General features: G+C 48.3%; 9 protein-coding genes across 9 annotated transcripts; 6 read left to right on the forward strand and 3 right to left on the reverse strand.

Moving 5' to 3' along the window:
• Positions 1–199: 199 nt before the first annotated feature.
• Positions 200–1,746, forward strand: RhiXN_04238 (DEAD/DEAH box helicase; the record flags this gene model as incomplete). Its single annotated transcript, XM_043324055.1, has 8 exons — positions 200–314; positions 362–1,071; positions 1,115–1,168; positions 1,221–1,282; positions 1,333–1,416; positions 1,470–1,539; positions 1,600–1,662; positions 1,711–1,746. 8 exons carry the CDS (start codon positions 200–202, stop codon positions 1,744–1,746), a joined length of 1,194 nt encoding a protein of 397 aa, XP_043176474.1.
• Positions 1,747–2,073: 327 nt separating this feature from the next.
• RhiXN_04239 (hepatocellular carcinoma-associated antigen 59) lies at positions 2,074–3,345 on the reverse strand (the record flags this gene model as incomplete). Its single annotated transcript, XM_043324056.1, has 7 exons — positions 2,074–2,109; positions 2,158–2,303; positions 2,359–2,480; positions 2,536–2,748; positions 2,799–2,897; positions 2,961–3,143; positions 3,200–3,345. The coding sequence occupies 7 exons, from the start codon at positions 3,343–3,345 to the stop codon at positions 2,074–2,076; spliced, it is 945 nt and encodes a 314-aa protein (XP_043176475.1).
• A 207-nt stretch (positions 3,346–3,552) lies between these two features.
• RhiXN_04240 (vacuolar protein-sorting-associated protein 46) lies at positions 3,553–4,445 on the forward strand (the record flags this gene model as incomplete). The annotated part of the gene is made up of 6 exons (XM_043324057.1): positions 3,553–3,571; positions 3,617–3,636; positions 3,698–3,775; positions 3,840–4,055; positions 4,110–4,203; positions 4,261–4,445. 6 exons carry the CDS (start codon positions 3,553–3,555, stop codon positions 4,443–4,445), a joined length of 612 nt encoding a protein of 203 aa, XP_043176476.1.
• Positions 4,446–4,886: 441 nt separating this feature from the next.
• On the reverse strand, positions 4,887–7,921 carry RhiXN_04241 (uncharacterized protein; the record flags this gene model as incomplete). Its single annotated transcript, XM_043324058.1, has 7 exons — positions 4,887–4,946; positions 4,985–5,128; positions 5,189–5,757; positions 5,817–5,889; positions 5,955–7,277; positions 7,340–7,753; positions 7,811–7,921. 7 exons carry the CDS (start codon positions 7,919–7,921, stop codon positions 4,887–4,889), a joined length of 2,694 nt encoding a protein of 897 aa, XP_043176477.1.
• Positions 7,922–8,283: 362 nt separating this feature from the next.
• On the forward strand, positions 8,284–8,634 carry RhiXN_04242 (ubiquitin carboxyl-terminal hydrolase; the record flags this gene model as incomplete). The annotated part of the gene is made up of 2 exons (XM_043324059.1): positions 8,284–8,367; positions 8,419–8,634. The coding sequence occupies 2 exons, from the start codon at positions 8,284–8,286 to the stop codon at positions 8,632–8,634; spliced, it is 300 nt and encodes a 99-aa protein (XP_043176478.1).
• A 229-nt stretch (positions 8,635–8,863) lies between these two features.
• RhiXN_04243 (ubiquitin carboxyl-terminal hydrolase) lies at positions 8,864–10,176 on the forward strand (the record flags this gene model as incomplete). Its single annotated transcript, XM_043324060.1, has 2 exons — positions 8,864–9,241; positions 9,301–10,176. 2 exons carry the CDS (start codon positions 8,864–8,866, stop codon positions 10,174–10,176), a joined length of 1,254 nt encoding a protein of 417 aa, XP_043176479.1.
• A 3,318-nt stretch (positions 10,177–13,494) lies between these two features.
• Positions 13,495–15,098, forward strand: RhiXN_04244 (alpha/beta hydrolase family protein; the record flags this gene model as incomplete). Its single annotated transcript, XM_043324061.1, has 4 exons — positions 13,495–13,802; positions 13,856–13,924; positions 13,988–14,876; positions 14,931–15,098. The coding sequence occupies 4 exons, from the start codon at positions 13,495–13,497 to the stop codon at positions 15,096–15,098; spliced, it is 1,434 nt and encodes a 477-aa protein (XP_043176480.1).
• Positions 15,099–15,411: 313 nt separating this feature from the next.
• RhiXN_04245 (lipin-1) lies at positions 15,412–19,190 on the forward strand (the record flags this gene model as incomplete). The annotated part of the gene is made up of 10 exons (XM_043324062.1): positions 15,412–15,612; positions 15,762–16,046; positions 16,101–16,551; positions 16,602–16,668; positions 16,722–17,499; positions 17,557–17,670; positions 17,726–17,865; positions 17,926–18,165; positions 18,229–18,456; positions 18,512–19,190. The coding sequence occupies 10 exons, from the start codon at positions 15,412–15,414 to the stop codon at positions 19,188–19,190; spliced, it is 3,183 nt and encodes a 1,060-aa protein (XP_043176481.1).
• A 326-nt stretch (positions 19,191–19,516) lies between these two features.
• Positions 19,517–21,587, reverse strand: RhiXN_04246 (GTPase activating protein for Arf protein; the record flags this gene model as incomplete). Its single annotated transcript, XM_043324063.1, has 10 exons — positions 19,517–19,834; positions 19,861–19,974; positions 20,029–20,268; positions 20,325–20,549; positions 20,602–20,730; positions 20,808–20,865; positions 20,930–20,991; positions 21,062–21,072; positions 21,123–21,200; positions 21,251–21,587. 10 exons carry the CDS (start codon positions 21,585–21,587, stop codon positions 19,517–19,519), a joined length of 1,572 nt encoding a protein of 523 aa, XP_043176482.1.
• Positions 21,588–22,328: the final 741 nt, after the last annotated feature.

Here is a 22,328-nt window from a genome sequence, read left to right on the forward strand (position 1 = left end):
GGTCGACACCAAGTTGTCACGAGGAATGTTTGCTTACCACATCACAAGCCAACTAAGCGCCGTTCATTGTTGGTCGAAAACCATCAGGTCGCCACCACCTCCCCCTTTGCTCAACCGTCATTAATGTGAGTAGTCGAGTTGAATATTTCACAGCAAAGCTAATATACGCGTATAAAATTTTATCAGAAAAACGAGGATAATGAACGCCAACGATGAGAAGCTTGTGTTCGAGTCCTCCGAGGCAGTCAAGGTTGTCTCAACATTTGACGACCTTGGACTCAAAGAGGATCTACTCCGTGGGATCTATGCATACAGTAAGCTCTGCTGCTCCATTTCCCCACACGTGTACTGAGATTCCCAGACTTCGAGAAGCCGTCTGCCATCCAGCAGCGAGCCATTTTGCCCATCACCAAGGGGCGTGATGTGATTGCCCAAGCACAGTCCGGAACTGGTAAAACTGCAACATTCTCCATTTCTATTCTCCAGTCTATCGACACTACGCTCAGGGAGACCCAGGCGCTGGTATTGTCTCCTACTCGCGAACTCGCGACTCAAATCCAGTCGGTTATTCTCGCTCTAGGCGATTATATGAACGTTCAATGCCACGCTTGCATTGGCGGAACATCCATTGGCGAGGATATCCGCAAGCTCGACCACGGTCAACACGTTGTATCCGGCACTCCTGGCCGCGTATTCGATATGATCCGTCGCCGCAATTTGCGCACTCGCAACATCAAAATGCTTGTTCTGGATGAGGCAGACGAACTACTCAACAAGGGCTTCAAAGACCAGATTTATGACGTCTATCGATACCTTCCTCCATCTACCCAGGTTGTGGTTCTTTCTGCCACCCTCCCTCACGATGTCTTGGAGATGACCACCAAGTTCATGACAGACCCCATTCGCATCCTCGTCAAACGTGATGAGTTGACGCTTGAAGGAATCAAGCAGTTCTTTGTAGCTGTTGAGAAGGAAGATTGGAAGTTCGATACCCTGTGCGACTTGTATGACACTTTGACCATTACCCAGGCGGTCATCTTCTGCAACACTCGTCGCAAGGCAAGTTGGCTCGTTTGAATAACACCTATCCTTAATGCTTAAACATTCCTACTAGGTTGAATGGCTTACTGAAAAAATGCGTGCTGCCAACTTCACTGTGGCATCCATGGTCAGTAGATCTGATATGGTCCATATTCAGCGTATTGACATAAATCAATCAGCACGGAGATATGGTTCAAAAAGAACGTGATGCCATTATGGCGGAATTCCGTCAAGGATCGAGGTAATTTGGGATCGACTTTACCTGACTGGGTACTAACACGTCTTCTCTAGCCGCGTTCTAATCACTACGGACGTCTGGGCACGAGGCATTGACGTACAGCAAGTGTCGCTGGTCATTAACTATGACCTTCCTTCGTAAGTGCCCGTTCGAACGATAACACGAGCTGTGGAGCTAACTCGTGTTCCAGTAACCGTGAAAACTACATCCATCGTATTGGTCGTTCTGGTCGTTTTGGACGCAAGGGTGTGGCTATTAACGTGAGTCGCAAGATCTCGCCCAGGTTTTTTTTACGGCAAACTAAAACTTTGGACCAATAGTTTGTCACGATTGACGACGTGCGCATTCTTCGCGATATTGAACAGTATTACAGCACTCAAATCGTAAGTGAATCGCCCTGCAAATTATTACAGACCCTGATAGTCTACTAGGACGAAATGCCAGTCAACGCTGCAGAACTTATTTAATACATTTATCTTCTTCATGTTGTTGTACCCAGGAAATAATGTACTGCTTTTGCTCAGCATCATGATTGGAGACACCGAGCCAGGCTGCGAAGCATGGCTCGGTGTAGAGGGTAGCACTGTGTGAGTGGTCGCTCGCACCCAACATGCTGGTGGTGGCTAATATCCATCCCAGCAAAGGCCTTGAGGAGAATTGACTCAACAACGAAAAGGTGTGTAATGCGACCCTCAAGCAAGTTCTATTAGTATGTGAGCGACATTTATTATACAAGAGTAACAATAGTACACTATCAACACACGTGTCTGACCTACATGAAAATCATAGCATATTCATTTCCTCATTCGTTTCTTGAACCGTTCCATAACCTTGTGATAGAGTTAGGTAGGGAAATAATACTTATTTGTAAGGCCTACCTGTTCGTCAGTCGCCATTTCCCGCCTATTGTCGCGCTCCTTGATATATCCTCGTGTATCCATTTCGGGCGGAAGACCCATCGCCTCGAGTTTTGCATCTCGCATGGCATCCGCATCTGACTGAACTTTGAGACGAGGATTGAAAACTATTATGCCTCGTTAGTTCTGCATCGATTTACAATAGCACAAATTGTGACTTACATCGTGTCGCCGTCAGATGCCGTTCGTCGTTCTGTTCACGCGGTTTACCGCGATGCTCTTTCAAGTTCTCAGAAACGGTCCGCTTAGCTTTCTCCGTTTCTTCTATGTTTTTGAGCCGGGTGCTAACATTGGGTGTTAGAGACAGACTAAAACCGCTAGGTGTTCGGGTCGACTCACTCCATTCCTAGATCCACTTCTGGTATTGCAGTCAACATAGCACTGCTATTAGTGACACTTCCTTCCTCGAGCTCTTGCTTCTTCTGAAGCTTGTATTTTTCGGATATACGAAACAGCTCGGCATATGGATCTGACGAGTTGGAATTCCCGGTGTCGCCCGATGCGTTTGGCTTGCCCCGCCGCTTTTCAAGTTCCTCCTCGATGTATTTCATCCTATGTGCACGTCAATAACCGGTTGTTTTTTTCAACGAAGGGGGACGTACATGTGTTTGTCAACATCTAGTTTGTTAGTCTGTTGTGTGAAGTTGTTAGACTTGATTATCTTCTTTGCTACGTCTTCGGCGCCATCTGCGCTGGCTTCGCTGGACCATGGTGGATTGTTTAGAGCCGCAATGGACGAGCATGGGAAAAAATGTAGTGCTCACTCGTCATCTCCATCTTGACGTTGCCCACCCTTTCTAAGGCCATATTTCCCTTCGTTTTCGTCTTCTGCTTCTTCGTCTTCGTCTCTTCTCTTTTTCTTCTTGGTACTGCCAGCATTCAACTTGGTTGAATCAATACCCTGTCTTTGACGACGGAGCTTACGGAGTTCTAGTAGCTCCTCAATCCTAAATATATAGTCGGTCTACGTGCCATAAACCAGTAAGTAAAATCGAATACTCACGTCATTTTCTCTTCATCTACCCCCTCAGAGCCTTCCCTTGTCTCCACAGCTGGTTCATCTGGCGTGGCGTCTTCAGATTCGCGTTGACGGGGTGGCGGCCGGTTCGCGCGCTTTTTAAATAGAGGCTTGGGCTCAGCATCGGACATTATAGCAGCAATTCTGGTCGGAGGAGATCCGGGGTGTAAGCGAGGCCTTGGTGTGCTAGTGGTCGTGAATTCAAGTTTCCAGCCGAAGCGCCCGGCTCATCTTTCAGCTTGAGGCTAATTTCCAACCAAAACCGCCCCTCCCTTTCGTAATAGACGACCGTCACATCCCCCAGTTCCGAATCTTGCGACATTTCTACTTATCCGAATATGAGCAACCTTGAGAGTGGTGTGTATACTATTTAAACGAGACGTGACTGAGTACGCAATATAGAAAGTCTATTTCAGCTCAAGGTGACTTGTCTGCAGCACATTCTACTCAGACGAGGCATTGATCGCCTGCCATCCATTCTAGTTCACTGCCAAGACACTCAACAGGCAGTCTAAGAAGGCTCAGAAAGATGAGAATACGGAGAAGGCAAAGCTGAAAAAGGTGCGTATTCAGTTCGTCAATCTGAATCCACAGGTGGCACATGTGCTTAGTTTTACTTTCCCAGGCTCTGCAACAGGGTAACACCGATGGCGCAAGGATCTATGCGTCTAATGCGATTAGAAAGAAGAATGAAGCATTGAACTTACTGAGGCTTGCGAGCCGCATCGATGCCGTTGCGTCTCGCGTCGAAACTGCGGTTACTATGAAGCAGGTGACCGGGAATATGACATCAGTGGTGAAGAGCATGGACAAAGCTGTGGAGAGTATGAATCTTGAGAGGGTAACGCTTGAATCATCGCTGTTCTGCGAGCATGAGCTAATGTTTGCTCTATAGATTTCCCTTGTGATGGACAAATTCGAGTCCCAATTCGCCGATTTGGATGTCCAAACTTCGTATATGGAAGACACAATGCAGTCTACTACTGCCGGTGCGTCTCGCCCGACTACTTATACCTAACCTTGCCTTATATTTATAACCTATCCAGTTTCAACACCCCAAGACCAAATTGACACACTCATGTCTCAAATGGCGGACGAGGCGAATATCGAGTTGGAGCAAGATATGCGTACAGATCAGAAAGTTCCAGACCTTGCTGAGAACAAGACCGTTGTTCGAGAGGAGGATGATCAACTAGCTGAGCGCCTGAGGGCTCTACGACCAGCAACATAAAGTATGCCGCGAGCAGGTACTCGGGTGTGTACAACGGGATTTGTATTACTATAATCGGTATCTATCAGGTATTGGTTTCCTTTAAACACCTGGGCGGAGTTGATTCAGGGACTGAAAGAATTGATGTTGTGGAACGTATCTGAATCAAGTTCGAATGACAACAAATGGGATAATCTAGTCCTGTGGGACCCAGAATACTATATATGTCGAAATTACAAGACACTAGGTACAGGAGAACAGTAACGGAAAATAACAAATGTCACAGACGAAAGTGCGAATCATTGATCAAGGAAACAGTGAATTATCTACAAAATGAGTCAAAGGTATAGACCAACAATACACGGATCTTCAGTTCATCGGCGTAAACGACGTCTTTTGGTAATTGACTTTGAGTCTCTGCCCAAAGTTTGAGGCAACTTAGTAGGTGTTTTCCGTGCTTCTTTAGACCGGTGAGGGCGTTTTTTTGGTGACAACCTGGTCTTCGCAACGACTGCTCGCGCCCTGTGCCGAGATTTAGGGGCCGGCATTACAACTTCTACCTCAAACTTCGGCTCTTCCTCGACGTCTTCATACCCATCATCAGTCTCTCCATCCGCATCCGCATCGGTTCCTTCGTCAGATTCGGGCTCAGATTCAGCCTTTCGTTTCCTGTTGACTGATGAAGCGGAGGCAAATTTCACGCTCTACAATGTTACCTGAGCATAAGCATCCATTCGTACATCCAAATGGATTACATGACTTACATTCCCACTAGGCATGCTTCCAACCTGCCTCAATAAGCTCGGCCGGGGCCTAGGAGGCATAACAACCTCCACCTTTGCAGGACGAGCCATGTGCGCGAGCCGTGTGTTCGCACCCAACTTGCTTGTAGTGGCCTTCTTGACAGGCTTACGCGAGTTGAATGGTTTTGCACGTTTGTGCCCTGGTTTCTTCGTACTGGACGCAGGACTTGCCACTGATTTCAGCTCTTGCCTCGAAGCCTCGGACCTGACAGAAGGAGTACCTGCCGAAGACGGTCGAAAAGGAGGTGAACTAGAGTCGATCACGGAGGATTCAGACCCTTTAGACGCCTGAGCTTTAGTAGCCTTGGCTTTTTTAGCAAGTCGTCCTGGGCGTCTCTTAACGGGTTTGGCCTCCCCCACAACTCTGGGCGCGATAGGTATCACTACTTCCACGATCATGCGGGGCTTCTTACGCTTGGGGCAAGAGGCGGCGGGCGAGTTTGAGGACTTCTTTGCTTTGTCAGTCGAGGCGCTAGCCGGGTTCAAAGGAGAGTCTTCGGTCACAACGTCCGGATACTCCGACGGTTCCGCTGAATCAGATCGATCAAACATGATTGACAGCGCGATCGTGAATCAATTGGGGACGTACAACTAGGTTCCTCAGGCTCTGGAGAGTCAGACTCGCCTTCTTGATCCAACTCTCCGAAGCTACTCCGTTCGGGCTGGTTCGTTAAAGACAAGTCGGCATAAATATCAAGAATACAATAAATGCGTCCGAAGGACCTACCACTCGTTTACCAGAAGGCTCAGCGCCAGGTACGGTTGTACGAGGATCCATGGGGACTTGGGAATGAAGTTTGGCCAAATCCGAATTTTCCTCCTCGGGAATATCGGTTTCGTCTTGTTCTATCCCTAGAGGATCGATTGGATCAAGAGCCAAGGTCGTGTCGGACTCTGTCGTTATTTGAAATTGCGACTGTGAAAGAGTCTGAGGTAAGAGGCTGTCGCTGTCTTTAGGAGCGGTAGGATCTGAGGTGCTGTCTGTAAAAACGACATTACTTGTAGTCGCAGTGGGCTCGGTCGCCAAATTAGCCTGGATCTCATCCTGAACCTGAGTCTCGTCTTGTATCTGGACATTGGCCTGGTGGATTTGAACAGTCGCGTCCTGTTCGTGTCGAATCTGTACTGCGCGCTCGACATGGTCTAATTCTACGATACCTGCGTCAGCAGCCAAAACAACAGGCTCAGTGACAGTTGAGTCCGCTGAGACCACAGTAGTCGCAACAGGGGTGAGAGTAGTCTCTTTCGCAACCTCGGGGATATGATCGGAAGGTAGTTCGGACAGGGATGGCTCGATTTGAATCCCTTCTGATATCGCCATTGACTGTTCAACAACTGCAATGATCGGTCCATCAACATCACTACCTTGCGTAGAGTAGAGACCCGTCGATTCGTCTTGAGCCTTGGAGGAAAGTTCCTCGGTGATTTGAATAGGTTGGTGATCTGTGCTCGGTTCAACGATAGCATCAATGCCAGGTTTGCCGGTTTGTTCAACATTCTGATCTAATTCCATGGTAACGTCTCCGTCTTCGTCCTGTTGTGTTGGCTCCAACGCCTGCACATAGTCGAGATGGACGATGGCCGAAGTAGAGGTAGACTCCTGGAGTTGCCCATCGCCTTCTCGGACGCTCATTTCGATATCAGCCTGTTCGGAAATAACGTCTGTCGAAGTGATTGTCCCACTCTCCTGTGGAACCGGGACCTCGGTAATAGCAAGCTGGATGCTCTCATCTGCCGTTGAACCGGATGGATCATTCAGAGCATCAATAATAGAGTCTTTGCTGTGTGTAGACACTGGGATGGTGTCTTCATCCATGCGGTGCAAAGGGGGCGCGCTGGTATTTTCGTAATGCTCGGAAGGGTGTTCAGATGTGACCACAGGCCCGGGTTCTAGAGTTTGGTCATCAGTTTGGTTCAAATCTTGTTCATTCAACTGGGGCTCGTCGAGATTCGCCAGCATTTCCTCCGATCCGGCCGCGAGCTCTTCGGCCATAGCTGAGATCTCTGAAATTTCCTGTTCGCTAAGAGATAGTTCATAGCCTTCTTCAGACTACGTTGAATCGAATTAATCAGACGCCAGTAATGATGGAGAACAACAACTTCAATGCTTACTATTCCTCGTCCACTTTGCTCTTCTAGTGAAACAAACTCTGCATTGTCCGTGGTGGTTTCAGTAACCTGTGCTTCGGCCTGTAAAATCGCGTCCGTCTGGGCAAGCAGGGAGTCGGTTATTATGTTTGCTTCCAAGGGAGCTTCGGTTGGCTCGTTGACAGACAGTGCTTGTTCGGAGGCGGAAGATATGATATCATTTTGCTCATAGCCAGGATCTACAGGCTCGTCGGTCTGCACCAGGTTATGCTGGCTGCCGACACCTTGTTCGGAGGCTTGCAAGTCGATTTCATAGTCAAGGCCATTATTAGGATCTTCGTCTAATTCATCAATTTGAACATGGTTTTCACCCGTTGATAATTCGTCTATCTCCGTATTCAGAGTGTGCTGTACTTCGGTAATGTTTTCCTCGCCAGACTGAATGGCAAACACATTATAAGTCATATTTAAATGTGAAATAGAAATAGCACATACAGGAAGCGACTGGTACGGAATTTCTCGGTCCATCTGGGTTTGGGCGGGAAGATGTTCTCCACGAATTGAAAGCTGGGCCAAGGGTGGAGAAAACGAAGTCACGGTTGACATCGTTCCAAAAGACGAGGTGTAAACAACGGCGCTAATTGCGTTCTGTTTACGCACACGTGATGGGTACCCTGAATGAATACATCACGTGGGTGACGGCGCTCACCGAGAATCCTTCCAAAACTGCAGAGTGATTGGAGCTCAAGCCCGCTTGACGCCTGACTTTATGCGTATATGATGCTTGCTATTGCACCTTCCCCTCCGAATCTCAACCTAGATCATGACAAACATATCGAAGGACCGACATCTCCTATATCCCAACAACGGACCACTTCGAGTGCTCTTTTTGGACAACTTCAACCAACTGATGGATCATTGCTCACGATCGAGCACTTGCTTAGCAACCCAGTCGAGTTTAAGCAAGGATGTCTTACACCATCTGCGGTGTGCTTACTGCTGGCATTGCGGAACACAAGTATAAGCCCATCAACGACGAGCCTATGTCTGAAGTAAGTATTAAGCCTCGCGCGGGAAAACAATGCTGATTACCACGCCTATAGGATGAAAGTGAACCCTCCACAAAAGAAATAGCTCCGGCTCCATCCCCTTCCAAACCCACCCAACCGACTGAAACTTTATTCTCTGGCTCACTCAACATGGATTGGCCTACTTCAATTGCTCGACACCCAGGCTTCAACAACCACGGGAATACATGCTTCCTAAACAGCGTACTTCAGTGTCTGCTCCATACTCCGCCCCTTGAATATCGTTATTAGCCACGAACACGCTAAGGTGGGCTTCTGTATGATATGTTTGCTTCGTGAGCTCTCCCGGTCGTCGTTTCTCAATAAGAAGCGCGGGACTGGAATGATTATGAGTAATCTTAACAGTGAGTTATTATTCATTTCGCTTCATTTGCTTTTTCATTTTATCTGTCTGTATTCGGTCGTCGCTAGAGTTGTGCCGAACTGATAGACCATCTCATGTGCAGAAATCGCCAAAGGCATGCGTCAAGGCCGACAAGAGGATGCCCACGAATTCCTTCGATATTCGGTAGACGCTCTACAACGTTCTGCTCTTGCCGACTATAGCTCCACCTCTCCGAAACACCCGAATCCCAACAAAATTCCTCATGCCCTCGCGGAGACCTCTTGGGTACATGCCATCTTTGGCGGACGGCTCCGCTCGAGAGTCTCTTGTCGAACCTGTCACTATTGTTCCGATACTTTCGATTCACTGCTCGATCTTTCAGTCGAAATCAACCGCTCTCAGTCCCTTTTACAGGCTCTAGGCCAGTTTGTGAAACCAGAAATTTTGAGTGGGGAAGACGCGTACCGATGCGAAAAGTGCAAAAAACCTGTCACTGCGGAGAAGTTCATGACAGTACATGAGGCACTGTCAGTTTGCTTGATCTCCTACATGTTACTCATAACCAGCATTAGAAGGGCAAAAAGTACGTTTTGAATGGCGTAATCAATCATTTGGGATCAGGTCCAAACTCTGGCCATTATACCGCACACGTCAGAGGAGCAGACGGTCGCTGGACGTCTATGGACGACGAACTTGTCTCATCATGTTCCGGCCCACCTCTGAACCACAAGAATGCCTATGTGTTATTTTATATACAATCAGACAAGGCGCATCCCATAGCAACCAATGACGACGATGACGTCTCCAAAGGTCTTGGTGGTCAAAAGAGGTCTCGCGACGACATGGAATCCGGGGGCTCACGGCCAGCCTTCAAACCCAATGGGATCCAGGTCAAGACACAAACTTGGGATCCATTCCCTCCTACCAAGAAATCCCGAATTGAGGATAATAGCAAGGCGAAACAAGGGCTTGCTGGACCATCACGGCCAGTCCCCGTCGGCGTAGCATCCACTTTCGGGTCATCTCTTGTCAGTTATAGGGACTCTGACGATATTGAGGACGAGGGTGAGGTGGTCGAGCCGAACTCAACCAATCAGCCTGCTTCTCATGTGACTCTACCTGGTAAATCAACCCCGAACCGACGCTCCGATAAACTCAATTCCACATTGTCAGCGTCCAATAAACCAACCACACAGTCCAAACCCAATTCTCCCTCTACTTCCAAGGCACCTAACCCGTTCTCTCCAACGAAAGCCACCAGTTTTTATGGCAGTTCACAGAAGAAAAGCAAGCGCTTGGGAACTGATCCATACTTGGAATTTCCTCGGACAATACATGCCAAGCGGGACTCGAGCACCAGCGATATCCAGAAGCAGATGGGGTTCACCCAATTCGGCCAGAAACCGCCGCGCATGAAAGAACGGATGAAAGGGAAGAAAAGTTTCTAGCAGGTTTGATGAATGACCTTTGGGATGTTTGGACTGACCATGATTCAACGAATCATCACTGTGGGCAAAAGGTGTTGGCAGCGATAGTGCATTGCTGTTTTGTGGATTGGCTAGCCTTTTTTTTTCTTATTTTCATTCTCTTTTGTAAATGAGCTTTGAATTCAGTTCAATATAATCAATGTTTCGATATACAATATCAAAGTGTGCATTCTATGATGTGCGAAATGAAGCAATCAGGAGGAAAATGAAGCTCTGTCTAAACAAGATTGAACCTCATATAGGAGCACCCGAACCATGGCCCCCCAACCACGATTGAAGTTCGCCCTCTCCACCATCTCCATTTACACGTACACTCACTTTTGTGTCTATATCTGCGCACTTCTCTGCCAGGTCACTCAAGCTAGAGAGCACGTCGATCTCTTGCTTTGGTAACACTGTCAACTCTAACGAGAGTATTGCTTGGTGCTCGCCAATCAAAACCGACGTAAACTTCTCAATATCTCCCAGTAATGTGCCTCCAAATACCCGAACATATACATGACGCAATTCTGGAAGTGACCCATCACGATCGCCCTTGCTTCTTCTGCGCCTACTCGACCACGTATGTGGAGGACCTTTAAGTTCACAGGCAAGTGAGACAATATTGATTCCCCATGGCGTTAGGCGCCACGACGAGCCACAAGCTAGGTATTATTAACTCAATAATACTGTCGGGTAATGAGCTCGATACGTGCCCTGCCCCATAGTAAAGAGGAGAGGATATTGCAAGCCGCTGGACGTTAAACGTCAAAGTAATGACAGCTAGGACATTTGTCGTTACGGAGTACCTCGCATCCAACTTCGTGCCGCGATCACGGCTGCATTTTTCATTTTTCAAGTTTGCTTCATGGTTCACCCAGAGATTTTGTACCAGAGTGCCCAGATGCGGCGATGAACGAAGGTATCCAAAAAACGTAAGATTTTGTTTGAAGTGCGAAGGACGACGGTATGATATAATTGTACTATAACGGCAGAGTATATTTCTCGATTGAGGAGAAGGAGTGCCGTATGCTCAGAATTCCATTTAGAAATCCCGATCGCTGGAGGAAGTGGAACGTGTTCAATGATAGCGAGTATGACATCCAGCGGCAGAGCTTGTGACGAGGATTTGTTATGGATCAATGAGGAAGTCGAAGGGGAGGATACCATATCAGGTTTCTAGCCCCATCCAATCCTTTGGTTGAATTTAAGGGGAAGTTAATCCGTAGGGATATCTTTTGGTGGCAGTTACTTGAAAATAAGTCATGAGATTGAGTAGATGGGAAGGTACCCAATGCTGTATACACGTGTTTGGATTGGCTGGTAGTGTGCAGCACCAAGCCTTTGATCCTGAAGTCTACACGTATAGATTTACAATCATTATAGCAACTGACCTCGGCCAACTTTGCCAGGAAATTATGCTATAGCTTATTGATTACCCTTAGATATTGCCCACGCTCTGGTACTAAAGCATACACAGTTGAAATTACTGGAACCTCTTAACCCAGTTGCCTACCCACACGCTCTACCCCACTGTCTACACACGGAAGAGTACTGAGGACACCTCGTACAGATCTATCCATACCTCAATTATGGAGGTGACTCTGCCTTTACTGGAGGTCTCAAAGTAATTTGACAAGTCATCCCTGAGTCCGGTATCAGACCTAATAGATCGGCGGCCTGTTGTAATTAAACTCATGCTCCCTCTAGATCTGTACCACCAGGCTTGAGGATTCCGGCAAGGTGATCGCTTCCTTAGTCCTGCTTACTCTGTTCTTGCATTTATTATATTGCGGATGTGTTATGTAACTATCTTCTAATGGGCCCTAGTCAGGGGGGGGGGGTTGGCCCACCCCTTGTGCAATAGAAATGCGCCAAAGCGACTTAATCATGGACGGACGCATATTGCGCACCCTGCTTGACTTGCATTCCATCTATGTGTGCCCGAAACCGGTATAATTGCGCACCCTAAATGCGTTAACAAACGATCTCACCTCTCAAATTGGAAATGCATTAAATATCAATCAGGTTATCTATTGTTTTCGGTAAGTATACAGAGTCCGGTCCATACTTAGTGTTCTTCAGTAGCATACGGTGACAGCCCACTCGTCGTACCTGAATCGTTAGTCGACTTGCGTCATGCTGTACATTGGCTCCCCATCCGAGCATGTGAATTAACCAAAGGCGAACCTCGTTTAGTAGCTTTCGATTCCGAATCTAAGGCGCCAAATAACAAGCATATACCAATCTCACACCTGTTAAAAATCAGAGCAAATATATATTAGAGTATAGTAGTACTATCATTGACTTTGGGCCATTTTTCATATTAGTTCCAGCCTGGTATCCTCACACACAACTCGAACGGTTTGTTTGGCGGCTATTATAGTATCAGTTTACGCTCTCGGTTATGACCTCCATACACCACTCGTTATGGCTGGTTTATGCCTGAATGCTGGTTCAAATTCGGGAGGAAGACTATAAACATTATGGTAGTGAAATACATATCTGTCCGTCTATGCATTCTAGAATCTTTCGGCTTGCGCACAATTCCCTCAATAGAGACAGCTACTGACGACACCCACCATAGTCGACCGACATCATCTAGGCAACATGACCGAGTGGTGCATACGTAAATGTGGTTCCACCTGCTATCGGAGTACAAAAATCATGTCGATTTGATTAACGCCTGCCCGATATATGAGGTCTGAACTCGATACAGTGCCTTGTGTCATCATTCTTGAAGGTACCATCTTCTTAGTAGGGAGGACGAGGCCATGGTCAAGCTTATTAGAGCATATGTCATACTAGCGTCCATGTCTCAGTGAGATAAATGCGCTCAGTTCGCCACCCACCTGTTCTTTACTTGGTCACTACAGCGCCAGGATCGGAGGTGCGCACTCAAATACTGTCAAAGCCTGCCTTCAACGGCTATGTTGGATCTCTATGTATGCTCCGTGCTGCTGCCTAGGCTCTGCCGTTGATCAACTCCTAGCATTCTATGCTGAGGAAGGTATGCAGCTCTGAAGAAATCCAAAGACATTGGGGCCGAGGCCTTTGTGGTATATGGAAGTTTATAAGTCTTGGGGGAGCTGGTCCCAATATTTCATCGCAACTTCCGATCCCTTTCTCTTCTCGTTCGCTAACTCAGCTCCTCTCTCATTCTCACTTGGCCGTCTCTCTCTTTACGGGTGGCCATTCAGCGAGTCTGACTCGTCTCCGTTCTTTCTCTACCAACGCAACACACTCGACTGCTTACACTCTCTGAAACTACTCTACTCTATTGATTAACTAATACTAACGATGATGAATTCTTCACTTTCCATCGGATCCTTTCCTTCTCAACCTACATACATCACTAGTTCCATTTCTGTTTCAGCTTTGACTCACTCTACCAGCCATTCTTTCATTCCCAGCTGTTCTCTATTCTCTTATGCTGCACTTGCATCGCTAGCTTTTATCCGTCCGTTTTGGAAACGGTTGCATGCGGGTACTCCCCGAAAGTCTGTCACGATCACTTCGGCCCCAGGTCCTGTATCGAACCTCGTCTGTAGTTTGCCATCATTGGGATCCCCTAACGCCGGGTTCGAGCCGGCATGGTGGCTCCCCGGGTGAGTTAGAATCAGACCCGTGTCCATTACGAAACACTCATCAGAATCCATAGAGGTGACATGCAAACTGTCTTTTGTTCGATGGGTAACTTTGAGGCCGTAGACCGTATCCAATACCAGAGGTAAGACTGATATACTTTGGTAATCACAGTAGAGATGCATGTATTTACCACCCTCTGTGATAGGAGGTTCATTCGTGTTCCTGACGGTGGAACTATTGCTCTCGACTTTTGTGCCGCCTCCGGTGCTACCGACGTTTCTCCTATTGCTGTTGTCCTTCATGGACTGACCGGAGGTTCTCATGAACACTACATCCGGGCACTTATGACCGACCTTACCTCAGCCAACGCGGGTTTTCGCGCAGTCGTTGTCAATGGGCGAGGATGTGCAGGGGCTCCAGTTACCAGCCCACAGCTCTACCATGGTGGAACTACCGACGATCTTCGTCACGCTCTCCTTTATATTCGCTCGCAGTTTCCTTCAGCACCCCTCATGGGTGTTGGGTTCTCGGTCGGAGCCAACATGTTGGCGAAATATCTCGGAGAGGAAGGCTCTTCTAGCGCACTGTGCGCCGGCGTCTGCCTCGCCAACGTTTGGGACTTTGCAGCTGGCATCGAACATATGGAAAATGGCAACTTCATGCAACGTTATGTTTATAATAATGCTCTGGGCTCGGCACAGCAGGCACTCTACCGCTCAGCCTCGTATGCACTTCAAGGGGTTTCAAATCGTTGGCGCTTGCCCGAAGTCTTCGGCACGTCGTTCTGTGGAATGCGATGGATTGATGATAGGGTGGCGAGCCAAATGGCTGGATGCAAGGATGCCAAAGACTATTACGAAAGGAATAGCTCGTCACAATTCCTCAGTGGTGTCAAAGTCCCTCTATTAGGTCTCAATGCCTGCGATGATCCTATCGCATCCAAGACCATTCCATACAAGGCTGCCAGCTCGAGCGAATACTTTGTTCTTGCTACTACAGAGGGCGGAGGACATTTGGGATGGTTTACTCAGGAGAACGGCAAACTGAAGCGGTGGTATACTCGCCCCGTCGTTGAGTTTCTTACCGCCATTGCAGTGCGTTTATCAATACCCAATTCGCTTCGTATCTGACGTGCATGCTACCCTTAGGTCAACCAATCGACCATGTCCACACCAGCAGCAGTCGTAAGCAATGATGGATTAATTTACGACGCCATTCATCCCGAGTTCCAATGCCGTGAAATTAGCGAGACTGAAATTCCCGCTGACATCTGGCGTCATGTAAATGCGACGTCATTGAGCAGCAAGGGATGGTAGCCCATTGATGATCTACGACAACCATCGGAACCCAAAAAGCTTGTTTCATTAACTTATTATATCCGCTCTTTTGACATATTGTACCACTCATTTGTACTCTTAGCACAGCAATACCTTACATAGTACTAATCTAATCCAATTTTGCTTGTCATCATATGACCCAGGGTGAGACGGGTAGGAATCACATGAACCGTGTAGGCGCCGGTTACACGTGATTCCCCAACCGAAGGCTGCTATCCTCTAAGATCCCCACCGTACATATCTCAACCCGTTTCGCCCCCGATCCCTCGACTTTGTGCACCCGACTGTAGCCATGTATCTTGTTCGCGGCATAGTGACCGCCGCGACCGCTCCCTATCAGATATACAAGGATCTGAATCCGTCCACACTGACTGGCGCAATCGACGTCATAGTTGTCGAAAGGCGGGCAGAAAATGGTGAAACAGAGTTGGCGTGTAGTCCCTTCCATGTGAGGTTTGGAAAGTGGCAAGTATTGCTACCTGCAGACAAGAAGGTATGCCGATTTCCCCTTTTGGACACAAGCGTTGATTGGCCGCAATTTCTTGCACGCATGGCTGATTTGACACACTACGTGTATCACCGTATTGGCGACCTTTTGTGTATGTGTATCCCGTTCCAAAGCTCACGGCTCTCTTGTCATAGGTTTCCGTGTATGTTAATGGCAAACCGATGCCCTTTAACATGAAGATTGGCGAAGCAGGTGAAGCTTTCTTCGTCTTCGAAACGGATGAAGATGTCCCAGAAGAATTAATGACCAGTCCCATTCTCGAGCCTGTGCGACCTGGTCAAGAATCGAGAAAACTTGCTGGCAGTGGTCGGCTTATTGGAAGATTTGGGACACAAACGGCGCGAGCAAAGGATGAGAACGCGTTGCTGGGCGATGCTTTAGTTTCGGGAGATGAAGGAAGTAAAACCGGGGTGACATCAGTAAGTAGTGTTGGAGCATACATACTTGAAATGTGACACGAAAATCCCTTCTAGGACCAGGAGCCGGAGTTTCTGGACCTTTCTAATCCTTCCGCACCACGGCCCCGTGGTTACTCACCAACCCCATCCCTTTCACCTCCTATGTCTACTAGTACCCTTGAAACTGCTACTCTCCCTGCATCAACCCCTCCAACAGAACACGGCTCCCTCCCGCGATCCTTCTTATCCAAAGCATTCAACGCAACCAAGGCTGCCGCTCATATCACCGCTGAAGAGATAGAAGAAAAGAAGGATGCCGCGTATGATTTACTAAGGTACTCCAAAGGATCAGGGGGAATCGACGGTGTAGATCCCTCGGATGGCGTGGATGAAGAAGAAGCTCTGAAGCTGCGCGAGGCCGCCCAGCCACCTGAAATCCGGTATGGCCATAATGTTGTACTTGACATGGCAGGTTACCACTCCAAATCTCAAGCAGTGGATGAGAGCTCCACGGAGCCAGAAAGTTGTAAGTTGGATGAGGCACTATTGTCATCGTTTTAATAGCACACCAATCAGCACCGTCGCAACCGCGAAGACCATCCCTTTCGAAGGCCAAGCCTCATTCTGATATGACCCTGTCACCGTGCGTAGTTCATTGAATATGCATATGACTTAATTGATTCTGACCCCAAGCAGGTCGGTTTCGCATGCTCCGTTCACTCGTGGCTCGTCGGAGCCACCCGAACGTATACCCGTTACTCAAGACGAATATAGCTGGGAGTGGGGCGCGATGCCAAAACTATCATCAGATTCTCAACTAGGAGGCAGTCCAAGCGCTAGTACTATCCGGGGTAATTCTTCGCCAAATCTTCCGACCATTCCTCTTGCCGAGCCTCGCACGCCTCCTTCAAATATCATTGGATTGGGACACCCATCGCGGATTAATCCTCGACCCGAATCCCGACCAGTATCCGATTCTGACTCACTTTTTGGTAATGGAGGTACACTCGTTGTCGAAAACGATGACGAGAATGAGCAGATATCAATGGAACACAATGGAATCAAACGTTTGACATTCGAATTGAGCCTTTGTGGCGATTCGCCATCTTCCCTGGACCCTCCAGAGGCTGCAAAACAGTTTTTGGCATCCAAAATCACATTGCAACGCTTACTTGAGGACCCCTCGACCGTACACAGCGAAAAATTGATTATTCGTTGGGATGAAAAATATATTTCGAGAACAGATGGAACACCCTTGTTCGACGCCCTTGTGGCTTGGAGAGATAATACATTGGCCCAACAATTATCTGCGGCATCAAATTCTCGAAATAATACTCCTCGTGGTCGATCGAGTTGGCTATGGTGGGGTAGAAGTCGCAGCGATCGTCCTGGTACCATCGACAACGAGGGGGCGCGAGCGACCGAGCGGCCTATGCTTTCCGATCCGCCTTCTGCGCCGGCTGGCTTGGACTTGGTGTGTGCAAACGTATAGCTGATGTCATAGTTCATACCAACTGAGATTACCGCGCAGGATGGGGCATCTAACCGGGCCGCCTCCCCTATTTCACCTACAAGTGAAAACGAGTCGGAAACTACACCCAATAAGCATTACGTGAAAACTCTGCGCTTGACCTCAGAACAACTTGTATGCCCCTGTTTCGAAAAAACGAGCTCTCAATCCTGACTCGCTAACCTTCCAGAAATCATTGGATCTAAAAAAAGGGGCCAATAGCATCACGTTTTCTTTGTCCTCGGGAGTGGTCGCCTGCACGGCGCGGATCTTCCTCTGGGATGCGCACGATCATATTGTCATCTCTGACATTGACGGGACCATTACTAAGTGCGTGTCGACGCTTACTCCCTGCGCTATCCTCACCTGTTGATATTTATGATTGTTCAGGTCTGATGCACTTGGCCATGTGTTCACGATGATTGGTCGTGACTGGACTCACCTCGGGGTCGCAAAACTTTACACAGATATTGCGCGAAATGGGTATAAGATAATGTACCTCACATCACGCGCAATTGGACAAGCAGACTCTACAAGGGACTATCTAAAGGGAATAAAACAGAACAATTTCCAACTACCTGAAGGACCAGTTATTATGAGTCCAGACCGATTAATGGCCTCATTGCATCGGTAAGTTTAATTTTCTATTTCATGTTTTACCAACCAAAATGACAACATTTGTGCATTTATCAGCGAGGTGATTATGCGAAAACCCGAGGTCTTTAAGATGGCATGTCTCCGTGATATTCAGAGGCTGTTCGGTAACGAGTACCGCAACCCCTTCTATGCGGGTTTTGGCAACCGAATTACCGATGCCTTGTCTTACCGTAGCGTGAACGTCCCAAGTGACCGGATTTTTACGATCGATTCGAGTGGAGAGGTCAAGATGGAATTGCTAGAACTCGCGGGGTACAAATCATCGTAAGGGCTTTTTTTTGGTTGACGGTGAAACGATTGATCGACAGGGCTCCCGTAGGTATATTCACATGACAGATCTTGTTGATCAGATGTTCCCACCGGTCCACCGGCGCTGGGCTCCCGAATACACCGACTTTAATTTCTGGCGAGCTCCTTTACCCGAAATCGAGCTACCGGATTTAAGCCCTCCTTCACCAGCCCTTTCAGCTCACTCTAACACATCTGGCGGAAGTCGACTTGGGCGACTCGTTAGTCTTGGCAGATCAGCCTCACGCGCTTCGTCAATTGACGCCCGGCAAGCGGAGAAGGATGTTCGAAGTTTAGGAGATACTGAACGTCGAAGAACTACGTCACATCCCGGCACGATTATGAGAGCAGGTACTGCAAACGTGAGGCCAAGTAGCCCCCTTACTGGCCCTGCAATGAGCGCGGAGGATTTAGATGTGATATCCGATGCAGAAGGAAGAATGCAAGGCGGTGTGGACATTGACCGGGAACACCGTCGACGGAAGAGCTTTGACAGTATGCCGGGGTCATTTGAGGAACGGCGATGGGTTCACGGCGCAGATGAAGAGGACTCAGATGAACTGGCAACCCAGGATGATGCTTTTGACGACGAGGGCGAGGATGGAGACGAGGGCGATGACGAACACGACGACGATGAAGATGATGACGACGAAGAGCCTCAATTCGATACGTTGGCTACCGATGAGATGGAGGATACACCATTCCTATAATTTAATTATCCTTGATTTAATGGACAGTTTCTAATTCAATACTGATTCTATTGACATTTTATTCACGCATCACCGCACAGACTTCTTAGATTCGTACCATCGTCTACAATTAATTATGTTATACCTCTGTCTCGTATCGAGGATGATGATCCCAGAATACTCGTTCTTAATCAACTGGAGTTACCAGTGTAGGGGAATTCGCCCTTGTCCAGCGACTCGGTAAGGCTCAAACAAACAACCAAATAGGTATAGTCCAGTCTATGAAGGAACCAGTCCTACGATCCAAGTTAATTATACCACCATCCTGAGAGGGCCATCCATAGTGTCTACCAATCCTCCCATTCGTCGTCCTTTTTCGCCGGCGTTTGTGTCTTTGATGTATCAGATTTGGTACTAACACTGGGCTTGATATCATTGGCTTCGGCCACCCCAGTTGTTGCCCAGCCTTTATCGTCCCATTCATCCCATTCGCTGGCTTTGTTTGTCGTACCAGGTTGAGCGTTCGTGCCCGTGCTCACTTGGTTTGATCTACCATCATCGTCATGCCAAGAATTCCAACTATCCTCGTTGGAGCCCTCTGCAACGCGTCCATACTCTCCCTGACCACCGGGACCACCCGGCCCGCCTTTAGATTCGACCATGCACTAGACGCTGTGTTAACCACGTCTACACCCAGTTCTCTCCTTCCCCAATCATTGGCACCACGTCCTAACTCTGAAGCGCGTGCAGCATACTGCTCGACGACTGCCCTCAACGCAGGGTCGCGTGCGCGTTCCAGCCCAGGCTATATGAAAATTGGATTAGGATCGCCGAAATTCCAAAAGCTGCGCCTCCATACCTGTACGACGGACTCGTTTGCGACACGCGCAGCACTCGTCACGAGTGTAGAAAGAAAGCCCCAACCTTTGGAAAGTGCAGCAGCAGGATCGGTTTGCAAGTCGGCTAGACTTGGTGCTGCAGCACTGGACAGTCCAAAATTGGGGTTTGAAGATCCCGGCTGAGGAGATGGCGTTGAACCGAATCCAACGTAACGGCCGCCCTGGGAAGGAGGAAGATCGTCGGGGCGCGATGCATTGGTCTACGGCAGTGCATGGTAGAAGTTAGATGAGGTGAGGTCACAAGCAACGTGCATACCTCGCCGAGTGATGCAAAATAAGCTTCGTTCGCGACCTTTCGGTCAACTGGCGTAGGGGCACCACTTGCCGCGGGAGAAGCAGAAGCATCTCGGCTCGTACCCACTGATAAACCACCCCGTGTGCCAGCTCGCGACTTACGCAACGTGCCAGACGAATTCATTGCTGAAGTAGAATCAGGGGGTAGAGAGGGAGTCCAAGGTTGTCCGGCAAGCTTAGCACTAAGCTATACACGGAAATTCAATTTTCATCGATGGGATTCATATCTCTAGGCTCACCATCTCCCGATATTGGGTAGTGGCCCAACAATGATATTTATCATGTAGGGGCATACCTTCGCGATACCCACCAGCTTCTTTCGGTTCGTATTCCGCCAGGAACGTTTTAAAGGGGCCGTTACCGCCGATCTATAGGGCCGAGGGCGATAAGCCGGTGGAAGATTAGTTGGAGCCGGTCCACAGAACAGATTGTGACGCTGACATACATGCATACGGTTAAGTTGGTCGGCGGACCAAGTATCCATTGTACAGCTGCGCACAAAGCTAACAGCAAACATGGGTCGCAGAGAAATTGCACCAAGGATTAGTGCTCCATAGAAGAACCAACCCCAACGAGCGTAGCGGTACAGGTACAAAGAAATGAACGTACGAGATATGGACACCAAAACCCTAGGTGGGAAGCCATGTACGTTAGAAAGACCGGATTGTATTTAACTTTGAATAGTAAGTGTAGACGCACCCTATGGACACCTGGGAAAAGAGTATCAATAAATTAAACTATATGAGAGAATACCACTTACCCGCACAACTCAAACAGATGAACGATGCAACGCCGAGGCTGGCCCATTGTGGGTTAGGAGCACCACAGTCAACGCAGACTGCAACGTGGCATTTAGTGTGCATAGGAAAATCTTGTTTGATAGCATACATTTATTTTCTCCCGTCTTGATGAGCTCCAGAAGTTCTTTTTTCGCGTACGCGGTGTCGGCCATGCGAGCAGGTAATGGAATAGGGTGGATGTATGTGTTAGAGTGAGGGATGAGACGCCCGGCGCTATGTGGAAGATCAGGACCCTGAGTGCCATGTGGATGACAGGAGTGTCCTGATATGGGATCTTTGAGCCAATGGGTCGTGTGTACATGTGTTGAACCAGCACCGATTCCAATAATTATTTGAGAACACCGATCGAGCTTGTTCTTCCACGCTGTGTTTCCGGGCGGTGGGTTGCAGGGTACGGGTGCCAAACGGTAGGTAGACTGGTACATGGAACTACTATCCCAGGCTACTAGCAGTGTTGATACTGATAATGGGCAGAATTTAATTTTAGCCGTTTACCGCAGCGCATTAGAACATTCAGCGTCAATTCTCGAATACTTACAATCTACAACTGACAACTGACCCGGCCCGTCGTTCACGGTGCCTATCCACGCCTCCCTTTCTTTCAGCAGCAGCCACTGATGCTAACTTACCACTAGGATTCGCATCGGGTGTCCCGCAATTCAGGTCGCTCGCCAATACGGCTTCCCACCACCGATTAGAATCGCTCCAAATCAACTCGATTTCCAAGACAGTTTCCCCACTCAATCAGTATGTGCATTCATGTTCCCCGTTCTGCCTCTTTCCGTGCAATCCCGTGCCCCCAATGTGACGGAAAACATCGCTCTCTAATTCCATCTATGATTCTCCAACCTCTTCTTTACCCTCTGATTCTACTGTCGTCCTCCGGCGCCCCTCTCCTTTCTCGGTCAAGTTCATGTTACAACTAGTCTGCCTCCTTTCATCCTACCTCCGGCTCCAGCACTAAATTTCACTGCTTTATCTACCTGACTACACATCCTCAAACTTTCCCCGACGCACCTAAAAGTGTGGAACCGCCCCTTCTGGCTTAATACTGTCCACAAATTTCTAGATTCTCTACATCTTGCGCTCTCTCCTACACTCTGAATTGTCTCCTTAAGTCCCTACTATTATACTGGTTTACTTATTCACACAATGCAGCCACCCGT

The sequence above is a fragment of the Rhizoctonia solani genome, chromosome 1 (genome assembly GCF_016906535.1).
Source record: "Rhizoctonia solani chromosome 1, complete sequence".
In the NCBI taxonomy this organism is placed as follows: Eukaryota; Fungi; Basidiomycota; class Agaricomycetes; order Cantharellales; family Ceratobasidiaceae; genus Rhizoctonia; species Rhizoctonia solani.